Source organism: Falco naumanni, chromosome 1, assembly GCF_017639655.2.
Source record: "Falco naumanni isolate bFalNau1 chromosome 1, bFalNau1.pat, whole genome shotgun sequence".
NCBI classification, from domain to species: Eukaryota; Metazoa; Chordata; class Aves; order Falconiformes; family Falconidae; genus Falco; species Falco naumanni.
Window position 1 is genome coordinate 118,915,898 of NC_054054.1, and position 16,734 is coordinate 118,932,631.

The window sequence follows — 16,734 nt, forward strand, 5'->3', positions numbered from 1 at the left end:
TGGGAAGGTGCCCAGGGCAGCAGAGGCTCCCCCGGTGCCCTGGGAAGGTGCCCAGGGCAGCAGAGGCTCCCCCGGTGCCCTGGGAAGGTGCCCAGGGCAGCAGAGGCTCCCCCGGTGCCCTGGGAAGGTGCTCAGGGCTCCCCTGGGACTGCTGCAGCAGTGGGGGTGGCTCAGCACCGGCCACGCACAGCATCCCTCCGCAGGGACCGGACCGAGTCCCTGCTCCCAGAAACAGGTGCCTGGGGTGGCTGGGGACCGGGGTGTGCATGTCCCCCCTTGCCCCGCAGCAGCCTGGTGGGACCCACCGTTTCTGGGTTTGCAGGGACCCCCAGCTGCCAGGGTTGATGCTGGTTGATGCTGAGCCCACAGCCACGGGCGCGTCCTCGGCCCTTTCCCGGGATGCTTTGGCTAATGACGGTGCCGCCATTTGCGTGAGCCTCCTGCAGTGGCTCAGCCAGCTCAAGGGAGGTGAACGCCTCAGAGCCAGCCCTGCAGAGCAGCTTTCCTGAGGGTCTCCAAGCCCACACCCCAAAATACGCTTATTTTACTGGGAAAGGCACAGTTTCACCGAGTTTCAGCTGCCTGGCTGATGCTGAGCAGGGCAGAGCCGGCCCTTTCAGCCAGGGGTTCAGCAGGGCTAAGGGGAAGCCTGGGGGGGTCAGCCCAGGGTGGGCATTGGGTTTGGGCTGGGGGCTCAGCACTGGGGAAGAGGAGGGGGCTGGGAGGTGGTTTCCTCAGGGTGGGTGAGGGTGTCAGGGTTGGGGGGGGGCTGGTCATGTGGCCGGTGGTGACCCTGGGGGGGTCAGCTCCGGGTGGGTGAGGGGGTCAGGGCTGGGGGGTTTATCCTGGTGACTCAGCCTTGAGGTAGAGGAGGGGGACAGGGCTGCGGACCCCAATCCTGGGGGGGGGGGGGGGCGGGGGGGCAGTCCCGGAGCGCGTGAGGGGGGCAGGGGCAGGAGGGCTCGATCCCGAGGAATGTCACTAAACCCTGTGCGACCCCGGGGGGCGAGCACGCCCCCGGCTCACCCCCCCCCCCCCCCCCCCGGGAGCCATCCCCGCCCCCCCCCCCCCCCCCCCCCCGCCATCCTCCCCTATCCCATCCGCCCCCGCGGCGGCCGCGCTCGTCATGGCCTCGGCGCGCGCCTCCCCTCCCCCGGCCCATGATGCAGCGCGGCGGCGGTGGCTCGCGCACAAGATGGCGGCGGAGCGGCAGGGCGCCGGCGGGGGTCGCGGCGGGGCGGGAGGTGGCGGCGGCGGCGGCAGCGGCGGCGCGGAGGAGAACAAGGAGAACGAGAGGCCGACCGGGCCGCAGGCCGGTAACTTCGGCGACAGCCTGGGCCTGGAGAGTATCCTGTGCCGCGGCGGCGGCGGAGGGGGGACGTGGCAGGCCCGGCCCCGTGGGCGGCGGGATGTGGCGGCCGCGGTGGGGAGCGCGGGGCTCAGGCCGCGGGCGGGCGGGCACGGCCCACTCGGCTTCCCCGCGGGAGGGGGCGGCGGGGCTGCACTGCCCTGTGCCGGGGCGGCGGGTGGGCGCAGGCCGCGGGGCCTCAGGCGGAGCCGGGCTGTGAGCCCCGCGGTCCCGGCCGGCCCTGGCGGTGGGGGTTTGGTTTGGGTGAAACAGGGGAGTCCGCTGTCCGTCTCTGAACTGTGGGTTTATTCTTTACCTTTGCAGTTTCTTTCGAACCGTGTGGCAGCTGTCGTCAGCCTTCAAAGCAGAACTCTGTGCTAGGCTGCGGGCTTTAGATGAGAGTAGGCTGTCAGCAGTCTGCCGGTGGTAGTATTAATGGCTGAAGTGGGCAACAATGGGTAAAATAAATCTTAACAAATATGCTGAGATGGCAAACTGGCTCCTTCAGATTTAGCACTTCTAGAATCTGATGCGGCACGTAAAAGCTAGTGGCATTTTTGCATGTGAAACTTTCATGTGAAACTAGTCCAGCTGCACAGCTGTGGTTGAGCTGAGTTTTATCTTCTGGGTAAGAGGAAAACCCAAATGAAATAAGGTTGCAGTTTTCCATTTAGTGTGTAGCAGGTGTTGTAAAGTTAGTAACTTGAGTGAGATGTGGACATTTGCCCCGATAATGTTAGGAACATCTAGGTCAATGAAAAACTAAGTAATATAGGGGATATGAATTCAGCGAGTAGGTGCACAGGATAAAAAACAGTCTGAAAAAAACCCTTAGGTAGACAGCAAGAACAGGGATCGCTGTGTTGAGACATTGCAGTATGACTTCTGTTCTACAAGTGCAAACTAATTCAGTATAATAACTGTGAATGCAGTTTTTTAGTACTTAAACTAAAGAGACTTTCTTTTAGGTGTAATTCCAAGAAAACACTTTAATAGGCATCTGCTCTTCTAAACGTTAAGTCTGGTAGTTTCTTTTTCTCTAGGTATAGAAATAGTATTTCTTTTGGTGGGGTCATTGTATAGTCTGGTTCTGGTTTTGTGGGGTTTTCTTAAGGCTTCTTGGTAAAGCGTAAAGGAAATTCTGGGGTATAAAGCATACAGCACAGAGAGTTCTTGTTTATGATGGAGATTTTATATTACAAAATAATTTGCCTTGCAAACTGAGTTAAAAACATCAGCTGACTTACTAGAATACAGCGTGATTTTATTTGGTAGCATTAACTAAGTGAATAAAGTAAGTACAGGATGCTCGGAAATTGGCAAATATGCTAAAGACTGTAGAGTCTGGATGAAAGTCATGCAGATACTGGATGGATAGGGATGCTACTGCAAGTCACAGGCAGTGCATTCTGTCAGAGGGTACTTGTTACAGTAATACGCAGGAAGACTGGAAATGTGTTGAAAAATTGGGTAGAAAATAAGCCCCCTGAATACTTCCCATAAGCTCTTATGAGGTTTTCTGTCCGAAAGCAGTTTGTGGAAGCTGCATCAGGAAGGCAGCAGTGTTTCTGTTCAGTGTACTTATTTTCCTGAGAGATGGCATGTTTAAGGGCTGAAAAGCTGTTCTCTCTTTCAATTTTGCCAACAAAACTGTGTCACAAGTGTGATTGCGGAGGCGGTATAGTGTAGCTAGGGTAGTCAGTTCTATTAGCCTAGATGTGTCTGTTGGCATAGCTTATCTTGAAACGAGCTCTAGCAACAGCAAGATTCTAATGGTGGCTTGTAAGACGAAGTGCTTGTGGTATGTTTTAGTCCTGGCCTTGGCAGTCATAAAGCTCTGAAGTAAGCAGTGAAGGCGTGAGGTCTTTTAGGACCATCAGTTCTCTCAACTTTTTGTTTTTACGATGTTTTTGGGTGCTGCTCTGTCCGAAGTACGTTTGTTTAATGGAACCTATAGGGTTCCCTTCTTCATTCTACACCAAAATAACAGAACTGGTTACAGTTCTGTCTATCTGCCTTAACACAAATTGCAGTCCTTCAGATTGTGAAGGAGTCTCAGCAGCAGCACGGTTTAAGACACGGAGACTTCCAGAGGTACAGGTTAGTAAACAGTGTGCGTGTCTTGGAGTCACTGGTGCGTCTTGGCTAACTTCATATAAAATGTAAATCCACTGTAGCAGGCAACAAAAACGATCTGCCAAGTAAATACCCCTTCATAGGGTGCGTTGTGTGAAGCAATGTATGCTTTTTTTCATTAGATGTGATGTGCTGTGACTGTTCCATTTAGGAGGGTACAGGCTGGCTCTTGTTTCTCTATTGCCTTTTAAGAGCTTGTTTGTTAACTCCTCACTGATAATCGCTATACTCTTCCAGAACTGAGCGTTCAATAAACATACATAAAGCAATTAGATTTTTCCAGATTAAAAATTATTACATGTCTTATTATGTTTCTTGTATTCTGTTAGCTGCTGGCTTACAGGTAGTTTCTGAACTACCTCTTACTGTATGTCATATATGGCATTCTTAGTTGTTAAAACATTGCCTGTCACAGCCTTTAGTCCTTTTTTTTTTTTTTCTGGTGGGAGAGAGCTGCAAACAGAAGCAAAGTTGTTCTTTGGGCAAACTGACTGTGATCATCTTTTCTTTAGGGGTTATTGCTCCCGCAGGCTAAGGCGACTCCGTAAAACTCTCAACTTCAAGATGGGAAACAGGCACAAGTTCACTGGGAAGAAAGTAACTGAGGAGATTCTCTCAGACAACAGGTACAGTCACTGGATGGAATCGAGCATTCAGTATATAAGTGAATAGTTTCTTTCATTTCGGTAATTGCGTGTGATGTGGTGGTGGAAAACTGTTCTGTAAAATATACTCAGAAATGTTTCTTTTAGAGATGTATGTTGTTGATACCAATAAAAGATGAAAGTTCAGGTTGCAGTGCAGGAGGAAGAGGCACTGTTCAGATCCTGCTTCATCATGTGAACAAGTAGGAGAAGAGGGAGCAGCAACAGCCAGTTCTGTCTCTTCCCTCATAGTTGCTAAAATGGGTTCTCATAATCGGTAAACTACTTTGATATTAAGGAGGAAATGCTTATTCAGATCTGTTGTAAGGTAGCCTTGTAAATGCTGGTAATGTAAAGGGTGTAGCCAGCAAGGCTGGAGACATTATTCCTTCCCTTTGAACAGAAATACTGGATTGCAGGTTTTACTTAGATTTTCAGAATTTGGCAGAATGCTTGTCTGACAGAATATGTAGAGAATAGCCAAGATCTTGGGCTCATCTCCTGTCTTCTAGAAACAATTGAAATGTCTGCTGTCTCCTCTTTTGTTGTGGGGAAAAGAAAACATGCTGTTGTCTTCACCTGTTTTGTTATGAAGCCAGATGCATTATAGCATTAGCTGATGGGAAAGCAGACATGTTTACCCGTATTGAACCAGTGTTCCAACATGGGTAAACCAAGAGTGACCTGAAATCATAATTCCCTTGTCATTGCAACGTCTTGTGGTGCTACAGAGTGATACCGTATTCTCTTCCTCAGTTGGGTAATTACATTTCTGTAGTGAGAAATACAGTAGAAAACAGTTAGGAGTAATAGGAATTTGTGCACTTGGAAAGTTAAGAAATAAAAGCATCTACCTCTTACTGACCAAGCTAAACTTTTGTTACCAAACTTTGCAGATCATATGGCAAAGAACTAGTGGTGATGTGGTGATACTTGTTTGAATGTCATTATTTTTCATTAATTTTCCTTTGCCCTTTAGGTATTTGCTGTTGATTCTGATGGATGCAGAGAGAGCCTGGAGTTACGCCATGCAGCTGAAACAGGAAGCAAACACAGAGCCTCGCAAACGGTTTCACTTGCTGTCTCGCCTGCGCAAAGCTGTGAAACATGCTGAGGAGCTGGAACGACTGTGTGAAAGTAACCGGGTGGATGCCAAAACAAAGCTGGAAGCTCAGGTAACCACTGATACGTTGCTCTTGTTTTACAGCAAAAGCTGAACAAGAAACCTTTGGATATTGGTTGAAGAGATTATTCTCATCTAGCAATAGATAATCAAAATTGACTAATTTTCGAACTGGATAATGTCTCCCTTTGAATGGCTTGGACTTACTGTTAATGCAGCTGCTGGAATTGCAGAAATAACCAGTGGCACCAGCCAAGATGAGGACTTGGTGTTTAGGAGTTTATTAAGTGTATCTAATTACTGTTCTTCAAAGCAAGGACAATCGTTTAATAAAAAAAAAAAAGAATTGAGGCTAAAGTGATGCAACACAGCCTAAGAAACTGTGCTTATCTGTTCTTAAGTGCCCTAAAGTAGCCACCTAGAGCGATTGTAGCTTTGGTTCATGGAACACAGAAAGCAGCTGTGTTGTGATATTGGCCTCTGTGAACAAGGAGCTGCAATGGTATACTTGGTTAGTTTAAACTGCTGTTTTGTAGCTTATTGCTGGGGGGGGAAAAAGTTTTGTGATGTCAGTGGGCCATGTTTGATTGCATAGCAAGCAAGAAACATCTTTCATTTTGTCTCCTTAGAAATGTAGCAATGTCAGTTAAAAGAAAAAAAAGGCAGGTAGCTCTTAACCCGTAATCCAAATCAGCTGTCTTCTGTGGAAAGCCCAGATGAATAGGGCAAGGCTTAGGCACTTAACTGTAGGCATTGCAGCAGCCTTCATACTAAAGGTTGTGCAAACTGGACTGTCTGTCTTGGGGAAATAACTTGCCCTTGCACTGTCTGCAGGCGTACATGGCTTACCTCACAGGAATGCTTCGTTTTGAACACCAGGAGTGGAAGGCAGCAATGGAGGCTTTCAACAAATGCAAGTGAGTTCCCCCACTTTACTGGCTTCATTTAGCAAATAATACTGGATCAGTCTGGTAAGTTCATATATTGTACATACAGCAACTCTGAGTTGTTTAGTTAATTGTGCACTTAACTAGGAGGTACTGCTGAAGAAATAACCATCCGACAGAGTAGAGACACAAACTCTTCCCTTAAGATAACATCTCACAAATCAACACTTATTGCAGTGTTAATGTTTATTCTTTGCTGTAGGACCATATATGAAAAACTGGCTAATGCTTTCACAGAAGAACAAGCTGTGCTGTATAACCAGCGTGTGGAAGAGATCTCACCCAACATTCGCTACTGTGCCTATAATATTGGTAAGGAAAGGGAGGGAGTACCTTGTCACCAACAAAGAGCAAAGCTTGTTCACAGGAAAGGAATATTGACTTGATAATTAAATACTGGTCCAAGTGTCATGAGTCCATAATGTTTTGGGCAAATTCTGCACACATTCTGGGTCCGTTTAGCACTGGAGAAATACAGTCATTGTGCAACAGTGCATGTGGTTTTATGTATAAAGACAAAATGCCATTTTGCATTAGTTTGCTTATGAAGTCAGAATGAAATTGCAAATTTATTCTATTTGTCCCAAGTCGCTAGTATAAAATCTATTGATTAGCTTTTCTGTATTAAAATAATTTGTGAACTGGGATGGAAATGTGATCTTGATTTGTTAATTCTTTCAGGTGACCAGTCTGCCATGAATGAGTTGATGCAGATGAGACTGAGGTCTGGTGGCACTGAAGGTCTTCTTGCAGAAAAACTGGAGGTAACTTAACTGCATGATTCAAGTTGAAACATTCATTATCACTCTGTTGAACACAAATATTGCTGCAGCACACCAGTCGAGAGCCAAAACATGTCGGCAGTGAGCAAGCAAGCGTGGGCTCTATGGGAAACCACACTTTCCTAAAAAGTCCTTTGATTTCAGAATAGTCAAGTCTATCGTGAATTTGAAAGGTTCAGTATTGGATACCTTAAAGTTCAAGCTCGTTAAATTAAGTCTGTTCTCTGCAGGCTTTGATTACCCAAACTCGAGCAAAGCAGGCAGCCACGATGAGCGAGGTGGAGTGGAGAGGAAGAACTGTTCCAGTGAAGATAGACAAAGTGAGGATCTTCTTGCTGGGGCTGGCAGACAACGAAGCAGCGATTGTTCAGGTAACCCAGAAACGAAACCATCACCAGTGCCAGCGTTCTAACTGTCCTCTTTCCTTCAGTGTGCAAGATAATACATGATGCTTGGACTAAAGGCATTTTGTCAAACATGGGGCTGGAAGGCTAAAAGTAAAAGTGGGAATATTGACTAAAACCCAAAGCTGAAGTGTCAGCTGGGGGTGGCTTCCACAATCTACTAACTGGTAGTCTGGGAGATCTGTTCTGAGTATTACTGCTCTTTTGAACATTCTGTGCTCCTTTCAGTGGCAGGTTGATAACCGTTATTACTTGTAAGTCACTCAGAAATGAAAAGTACAATTTTAAGAGTAACTGGTTTTGAATTACTGTTCTGATTTCTTTTAAGTATCTTGCTTAAATGCTCTGACTTCAGAGCAACCAGAAGAAAAAAGATATATATCGATCAAGTTTTTCAGCAACAAAAAGCAATTTGCCAGGTGAAACAGGTGCTATGAGATTTATAGCAGTCTCTTCCTGACTTATGTAAATCCTCAGAAGCAGGAAGAGGGTTACTGAATGAATCAATTTTCAACGTAATAGTTCTGAAACACTTGTAATGGCACATGCTATGCATGTCTTTAGTATTGCAGCCAAGTTTTCCACATGGGACTTTTTCCTTGGAAACGGTGCCCAGATGGTGCATTCTGCTTCCCAGTGGCTGCGTAGAGCACCGTTGCTGTTTGAAAAGGCAGCGAAAGGATCTTTAGTAACAATTGTCACTACAAAAGATGGGATTTTTGCAGCCTTAAAAATCGTTTATCACCAGAATAATGATAAATAGAAATCTAAATCATAAAATGAAAACCCTACAAAGGTATAAGGCAAGTGGGCCACAGCAGGAGACAGTGCTAAGAAGATAGCGTGAGTAGGATAAACATGGTATGGCTGGGTAGAAAACATTAGGGTTAACCAGTTTTTGTTGTAACGTTACAAATTGTATGTTGCTGAATTTATATTTTTTTGTAGGTAATACGTCGGTATGGCCAGGAGGTGGAAGTGCAGCTTAGAGTTCCATGTTCCCTTGTCTAATTTCCACCCTGCCAGGCTAGCAGTCGGCCCTCTTTGTTCCATAAAGCTCTGGCAGAACAGTGATGTGAATTTGTTTTCATCTTGCTTTGTGTTCTTTGGAAGCCCTCACTAAACAGAGGAGTTCTGTGCTACCAGGTCACAACTAGTAATGGTGAGAGCTGAGCACGCAGCAGCAGTATTTACATTCCCAGAGGGCTAAAAGTTGGCCTTTTGAAAGCAGTTCTGCAGTTGCTGTGTCAGCTGTGATGGGCAGTTCAGCTTCAGCTGGATGCATTGTGGTTTCTGGGATCTTTGGCACATTTCTGCTAGTCTTCACTAAGTCGGAACCCTAACAGAACAGCAGTGCTCTTCAGGGTTTGATTAGAAGCGAACACAAATGTGAGTTTTGTGTAAAAATCAAGATTTTCAGTGCAATTATACCGTTGCTTTCAGTATCTTACTGGTAATAGGAGAAACAGAATAAATAAGCCAAATTGACATAGAAATCCAAGCTTAAAATTACTTATATCAGCCCTTTTGTAGACTTGGATGACTTTAAGGGGCCCCGTTGACTAACCAGGTAGAAGTGAGAAGGCTAAAGGGCAGAGCAACGGAAGCGTGCTCCTGTCTGGTATTGCCTCAAGGATTCTGTGGTCATCTCTGGTAACTAGGACTGTAACAGAAATGGGTGGTAATAACTTTCAGAGATGATACACAGTGTTTTGGAACAAAGAAGAAATTAGAAGTGAGCACCCCTAGACTTTCAGAAGTGGGTTAAGTGGGATCAGTTCCCTTGATCCCTTTAAGGTGAACGTGTGCTGTTCTATCGGGGCACTTGAATAACCAGCTGTTGCACTTGTATGCTGGTTTTATGATGTGATATCTCCCAAATCAGAACATATGTGTACTTACGCGTAGAATCAGCTTAACCTTAGGAGGTTTTGCTTAGAAAGGAAAGCCTTTGTTTCATTGCACAGCCCAACCCTTTCCCTGTTTGTGCTTGACTGATGATCCAGCTATGTCTGTTTTCATTTTTGCGCGTACAGTGAAATTGCTGTGCTCCTCTGGGTGAGGTTGAGAATGCTGTCAGACTCGTCTCTGGTTATTCTCAGTAGTCAGTCCCACCTTAAAAAATTCTTGCAGCAAATCTTTCTTAAAAAAAAAATAACAACCAAAAACCACCAAACCCAAAAAATGCCTTCATCTCAGGTCGAGATACCTGAGGCTTTGTGAGGGAGTAAAAATAACATTCCTTAACGGGTTTGCAAACCTGAAGAGAGGCAGAGACAGCAGATCTCTCTACAGGAGGCAAATGAGTAAGCATGTTTTTAGGAAGTTTTTTTATTAATTTGAACAATTGCAAATTTGTTGCAGCAAAGTTCATCTTATGCTATTACATGACACGGAAGCGATGTAACACAGTGCTGATACGCTTTAAGCCCTCCTTTGATTACTAAAGTTGAGGTTTGTTTCTGGGTGGTTTTTTCCTTTTTTGTTTCTTTTTTTTGTTTTGTGATCCCCATCTGTTTACTGTCTCTGTCACCTGAATGGGAGTTTGGTTTTGGGTGCATTGTTTAATGAGGTACATGATATGCCAGTCCATTAGAGGTCGAGCTTCAACCTGTTTTTCAAAAGTTGGTCGTTGAATTTTGTTTCTGGGGCAGAAGGCCAAAAGCTGCTTCATTTTTTGACAAAATTTGTGGTGACAGCAGAAAAGCACTCGGTGACTCCTGCTACTAAAATACAGGGTTACTTTTAAAAATGCTTCAAACAAATTATTGCCACTGTGAGCATTACTAGACTGGGAGTGCAGAGAAGATAATCATCTGCATGTTCTTACCACGTGAGAAAAATTAAGTCAGCATAACAAAAGCAGTCTACATTGGTAGTTTGCCAGGGCAGTAATGCTTAGCTCTTCTGTTACAGGGCCTTTCCCACAGTGCAGTCCAGCCTCAGCTGTTCTCGGAGCAATGTGGGTGCCGTCCTGGAAGGGAAGGGAGGTGCTGGGGAGGTAGCTGTTGCAGGGAGGAGGTGCTCAGAGCTGTGTGCACTAGGCCTTCACTGCTGCTACAGTTTTTTGGACAGTTTGTCCCCTTGAACGTACTGCAGGCAGCTACAGATTGGAGTTCTAGCTATCCATGGATCTTGAAAGCCATAATTTGGGTTTAAATTTGTTTAAATCTCCTCAGTTAATTCTTGCATCGTGGGACGCAAAAGACAAAAATTTATGATATCTGTCTTAACTTCCCTTTGCTCTTAGGCAGAAAATGAGGAGACAAAGGAACGTTTGTTTGAATCTTTACTCAGTGAGTGTAGAGATGCCATTCAGGCTGTTCGGGAAGATCTGAAACCAGACCAGGTAAGCAGCAAACATCAGTGTTTTACTTTCAACAACATAGTGTTTCTTTGGGACAGATCTGTTATTGTTAAAGGTGCTTAACAATAGAAGTGACTGTGATTTATTTAATAAAAAGCTGCAGAAGTGTCTATCATGTTTTATTTTATTCTCTTCAGAACAGGAGAGAGTGAATAGCAGTGCAGAAGACCTCATTCTTCTGTCTGGAAGTCTGTTATAACTTCCCTAATTTACCCAAACCTTGAGTTGTTTCTGATGTTTTCTTCCCTTGGCTGCCAGTTTTAAGTAAATCACATGGTATTTTGTTTAATTTCTGCAGAAACAGCGGGAACACTCTTTGGAAAATGATTCTGGGAAGGTGTCCAACATCCAGTACTTACACAGGTAATAGGCAAACATTGCTGCCTGCACTAGTATGAAGAAGTCATGTTCTTATCTCAAGATTTTATTTTTGTTTGGTTTTGTTTTATGGGGTTTTGTTCTGGGCTTCTCAGATCTCAAAGGATGACTGTACAGATAAGGATCTGATTTATGCAGCTTTGAAAACATTTTACTTAAGACTCATGTTGACCCTTCAGATATTCCCCCCCCCACCCCCCCGGTATTAGTAACAGCTTAGACTGGGGGGAGTGTTTTTTTCAGAACAAAGAGTAATGTCTGAGTAGTTCTGACAGTCTGCTAATGGTATTTTATCTGCTTAGTTATTTGACTTACATCAAGCTGTCAACAGCCATCAAGCGCAATGAGAGCATGGCAAAGTCTCTGCAGAAGGCACTGCTGCAGCAGCAGCGGTCCGAAGAGGATGGCAAGCGCACACCACGGCCTCAGGACCTGATCCGTCTTTACGATATCATTTTGCAGGTAATGGTGGGGAAACAAATCTAATTCTTCATACTAACTGGAGAATTTTGGTACAAAAAGTTATTGTAGAAAATATAGCCGTGCAAGTGAACTGCCTGTGAAGTCTGAAGAGCAACCTACCATCACCTTGTTGAAGATGTTTGATGTCTACGTGAAACACAGAACCCCCCTTCTAATTGTGAACAGAAAATGCTGCTAGAATGGGTCCCCTTGGTTGTACACAAATGCAGTTTTAAAAATAGCTTTTGAACTATTTCATGCAGCACCCTGATAGCTGCCTTAGCTTCTGCTGGCCAGAGAAAGTAGCAGTTAAAGGTACTTAAAATGTACTTGTTCTTCATAAGCAGTTTCTCACATAAATTTTCTATTAACTTGGGAGCCTGTGGCTGAAGCAGTTGTGAATGGGAAAGGGAAATGCCTTATGAAAAAATTACTTCATGTGAAATCTGAGGAGTCTTTGTCCTAATTCCGTTTTTTGTCAGGAAATCTGTCCTGAGGGCAAATTTGCACAAGTTTAAATGAGCGTTCTTCACAAAGTTAGCATACTGATAATTAGAAAACTGGAAACTATTTCCATGGGAGTGTACTGTTGACTTGTTAAAAGGGGCAGCTTTCTCTTACTCTGGCAGATTCCATAGGAAAATGCCTGCATTTGTTGCTCTCTTTTGCACAGAACCTCGTGGAACTGACACAACTTCCTGGCCTAGAAGAGGACAAGAACTTCCAAAAAGAGATTGGATTGAAGACACTTGTGTACAAAGCTTACAGGTGACTGAGAAACAGCCAGGTTTTCTTTAGCAGGCATTACATCTTCAAAGGTTGAAAGCTCTGTGTTCTGTACAGGACTTTAATGCAGTTTCCACTACCCTTCTGTGAAGGGGAAACTGGCCGGTGCTGCTTAAGAGTATCTCCTGTTACATCAGTCATTTGAGCTGGCAGAAGGTATGGATAACAAACATGTCAAGGATCCCCTCTTGACTGTTGCAGGTGTTTCTTCATTGCGCAGTCCTATGTCCTGGTAAAGAAATGGAGCGAAGCTCTTGTTTTATACGAAAGAGTGCAGAAATATGCCCGTGAAGTTCAGTCAGGAGCCGGAGCTTATAGGAACAGCTTGAAGGTAAGAACCCAGTCCTGTGAGTAGAAGGGAGCTGAAGTTTATGAAGAAACTCTGTCCTGGGATTTATTGTCAATTAGGAGTCAGGCCACTACAATTCAAGACTGATCTTTGGGGAGAAGAGTAATCCGAGTGTGACTTCTTGACATATTATGGTAGAGACTTCCTGGTCATGTGGAAATGCTTCACCTGGCCGCTTGCTTTGGAGGAGAGGCAGACTTGCTGTAGCAGCTCCATAACAATTTACCACTTTTTCTCACATGTGCATTTTCTATTATACAACTTCTGTAGTGCCTGAAGGACTGTACTGTAGCTTTTCTCTTCTGTGAAGGCTTATCAGCACTAGGACTTAATTTCTTAGCTCTTTGTCAGGTTTGACCTTTGTCTTAACTCTTACACTGGCACATTTGAGGGTCTCAAATAATTTTCTTTTGATGATCTAGGAGCTGCCTGATGTTCAGGATCTGATCACTCAAGTCAACGCAGAGAAATACTCCCTGCAAGCAGCAGCTATATTAGGTGAGTTGCAGAATTATACTAGAGCTCTAATGTCTCTTGAATAATGGCTCTGCAGCTATTTAAATTCTGAAGTTCCAAGGGTTTTTCCACTGCACTCTGATCTATGTTGGCTCTGGAAAATGTCTGTAACCCTCCCCCCGCCCTTTCATTTCTAGCTGTGTGTAGTGCAGCTAGGCAACCAGTGACCAGACATTTGGTATCTTGCTGCCTGCCCAGAGATGCAAAAACACTTCGTGAAGATGTGCATCTTTTTTGGTAACCTGCACAGAACACTGTGTTTAATGTTTGATTATTTTTACTGCAAACAAGTTGGCTTTATTTGTCCCAGTTTTGCCTAGCTGGGAGAAATGCTGAGAAAGGGGAGAGCGGTGATGCTCTGCTCCTTGTCAGTTGTCAACCAGGTTAGCAGAACTTTGGGGGAATTGATGAACTGTGTGATTTCTTGGGCTGCTGCTTTTGCTGTGCCTGCTGCTGGAAACCCAAAATAAGTAGTGGATTGCCTTGTCTTCTATTGTCCTAGTGCTGCTTAAACAGACCACGCTGTGGTTTTACCATCTGCCGCTTTGCGCTTAACTCAAAATCTGTGCTTCCTGTAGGAGCTTCTTGTGACAATGCGAAGGAAAAACTCCATTACTGGAGAGCTGTTGGCTCTAGATGAGTATGTGTGATCCTCTTAGTCTAGAAAGCCAGTGGATTCTGCTGAAAGTATGGTCTTCTGTATCCCAGAAAGCAGGGTTCATAGCTAAGCTTACAGGACTGGGTTAGTCTTACTTTATGCCAAGATCTAGCCTGTTATTCTTAACACTTTTTCTTCAATTTTGCAGATGCAAATGATACTCATGAGACCGAGTCTCCATCTCAGGTCAAGGATGGCAAGGTAAGAGCTGAGAGCCTGGGCAAATTCTAGTAGTGTTCTTAACGAACATTACTTCTAACCTGTTACCTGAATGTGTCTCACAACTCAAGAAATGTTATGCTGACTGGAGTTTGGTCATGACTACTGTATTTAAGAGATTTTATTAGGCTGGTTTTCATTCTGCAAGTCCTGAAGGTTACTGACAGAGGAACCCCTTAGGTAGGAGCTAGGGAGCTGCTTGCAGCTTCTAGTGTGGCATCATCTTTTTTTTTTTCTATCAGTTTTCTCCCTGCACAAGGGAAGGTTTTCCAGAGATCCTGCAGTGATGCTTTGACAGGGGTTCGAATAATTGTCAAGGGCCCAATATGTCACAAAAGAGAATTTCAGCTTCTGTTGTTCCAGTTGCTATTTAATCGTCTTTGCTTGTTTCGCCATTGTCAGCTTTGATTTGATACGCGTTTAATTTGTGTTTCTGCATCGGTCTTTTTCAGCCACTCTCGGAACGGTTTGAGACTTTCTGTCTGGATCCTTCTCTTGTCAGCAAGCAAGTCAGCCTCGTGCACTTCCCTCCGGGCTTCCAGCCCATTCCATGCAAACCCTTGTTCTTTGACCTGGCCCTTAATCATGTTGCTTTCCCACCTCTGGAGGACAAGGTGGAGCAGAAGGCCAAGAGTGGCCTCACGGGTTATATAAAGGGCATCTTTGGATTCAAAAGTTAACCAGGACCCCCTGAGGATCAGAGGTTTTATTCTGTGTTGAAGGAAAAGCTCCAAGAGGTTCTAGGACACAAATATCTGCACCTGAAACCCACAGAGGGAAGTTCTACCATCTTCTTCCCTGTGTTCTGTGTATATGTCTGTGCACTTGCATTCTCTCCCAGTGTATTAAAGACAAACAATCTGTTCAGAAACATACATACACTGTAAATAGCTGAAAATAATCTGGAGCACAGAGAAATGCCATTCTGCTTGGAGAAGCTGGAGTTTGCTTTATGACCAGTGGCCTGTTCGGGGCTGGTACACATCTATGTACCATGGACCAGGGCATAGGTACAATTTGATTCCTCTCTCCACCCCATTATTTGACTCTATAATTTAGTATTTTGGTCTAGAAATCTGGATGTGATGGGGAAACAGAGGCAGAAATAGATGCAAAACTAAACCAGCAAGGTGAGGCTGCCTACACGAAGGCTACGAAACAGTAGCCAAGGGGGCTAACTTCTCTTTCCCTTCTGACTCCCAGAAGCCTCTGTTTTAAAAAAATGTAACATTCAGAAATGACAAAATGGAGCCTTTTTCCTTATGTGTAATGATAGCATATACCTTACCAAATGTTTAATGGTTACCCAGTTGTGGTGGAGTATAACCTGAATTTGTACTCTGGGCCAACAGGATCCTTCTTTATTGATACACTTTTTGTTAAATACCTAAATACAGTATAGAACCTATTCCTACAAGCCTTCTCCTGGGAAACTAGCTCCATGGGTGGCTTTAGAAATTGCTCCTTGCTCTTCATGGGAAGTTGGGTCTCTTGGTGTTGATTTTGTCTCTGATCTAAACCTTGCCTGAAAACAAGATGATCTTTTTCTGGAGTTCATCTGCTGCTTTTTTACTCCTCCTCGGTCAGCATTCACATCTGAAATGAGGAATAAGCAACAGGAGACCAGTAAGTTCTTGAGTGACAGATCTCTGTCATGCCAGACAGCTTTTTTTATAAAGTGCCCAGGTGCTGTGGTGATAGGCACTTCCAAAATGCGGGTAATTTCGTAACAGTGATCATTTAAATTGGGGGGGGGGGGGGGGGGGAACCACAGCACGTGGGCAGAACCATTCTTAAATAAAGTATTTGGAAGTTTCCACCAGCAATGTTTGGGTTTTCACTCGGTCTGTGGCTGGAAAGTGAAACAATCTGTTCTAGCTGCCTTAATTCTTCTGCACTGGTTGTCCTGACTTTGCGTTGTTTCTCCATTTTTAGGCATTGGAGTGAATAGAGGTGGAAACAGAACTGTTTTAAATGATTGGATTGTTGTTGTCATGGGAATTTTCCATGCAAGGTGCATGTCAGATGAATGGGGGGAATTAATTCCCATTATTTTAATATGAATGTTTGCTTCTTTGTTCCAAGTTGATCTGATTTGTGAGTTCTCAAAGTACAAAGCAGCTTTCAAGAGGACTGTGCTTGGAAAGAAGTAGGAGAAAGAGGAGGAACTTCTTGTGTTTAATTTTTGCAACATGGAAACACAATGGGAATTTCTGGTATTCTGGCTAATTCCATTTGTCTCTGTATGCCAAGGGCCAGGAGGATTTTACAAAAGGAAGGGAAAGTGTAGAGTTGAAGGAAACACAGAAGACTTATCTAATCATTAGGTGACAATTTCTAGAAAACGTGGTCTTGAATGGCAGATTTCCTCATAAACCCTGATCCCTGGTCGTGCAATAACCGGCGCAGGCATCAGCTGGTTCGTCTGCCCCATGGTACCTCTTTCCGTGTACGTTACCCTGAGCTTCTCTCTCCTTTTCAGCTTTTATATCAAATCACTTTGAGAACTGTTCTCCTGTTTGGTTTGCAAACCAAACGCCTTTCTGCTTTCCTACCACAAATCTGTGTGATACCTGGATTGATTCCAGTGAAACTTGTACTGTGGCCACTTTTTA

General features: G+C 44.6%; 1 protein-coding gene across 1 annotated transcript; it reads left to right on the top strand.

The window, feature by feature from the left end:
- Positions 1-1,184: 1,184 nt before the first annotated feature.
- On the top strand, positions 1,185-15,870 carry SRP68 (signal recognition particle 68). Its single transcript, XM_040581172.1, has 16 exons — positions 1,185-1,346; positions 3,382-3,448; positions 3,997-4,110; positions 5,108-5,303; positions 6,086-6,168; positions 6,401-6,510; positions 6,880-6,962; positions 7,211-7,351; positions 10,635-10,733; positions 11,050-11,114; positions 11,432-11,591; positions 12,265-12,359; positions 12,579-12,708; positions 13,149-13,224; positions 14,049-14,101; positions 14,572-15,870. The coding sequence occupies exons 1-16, from the start codon at positions 1,196-1,198 to the stop codon at positions 14,797-14,799; spliced, it is 1,851 nt and encodes a 616-aa protein (XP_040437106.1). The 5' UTR covers positions 1,185-1,195; the 3' UTR covers positions 14,800-15,870.
- The last annotated feature ends 864 nt before the right edge of the window (positions 15,871-16,734 follow it).

Bases quoted from the DNA above. Each gene is read 5' to 3' on its own strand.
- SRP68 (XM_040581172.1), top strand. From the start codon at position 1,196: ATGGCGGCGGAGCGGCAGGGCGCCGGCGGGGGTCGCGGCGGGGCGGGA. The intron at 11,592-12,264 runs GTAATGGTGGGG...TCTTTTGCACAG, and splicing joins TTTACGATATCATTTTGCAG to AACCTCGTGGAACTGACACA. The intron at 12,709-13,148 runs GTAAGAACCCAG...TTGATGATCTAG, and splicing joins CTTATAGGAACAGCTTGAAG to GAGCTGCCTGATGTTCAGGA.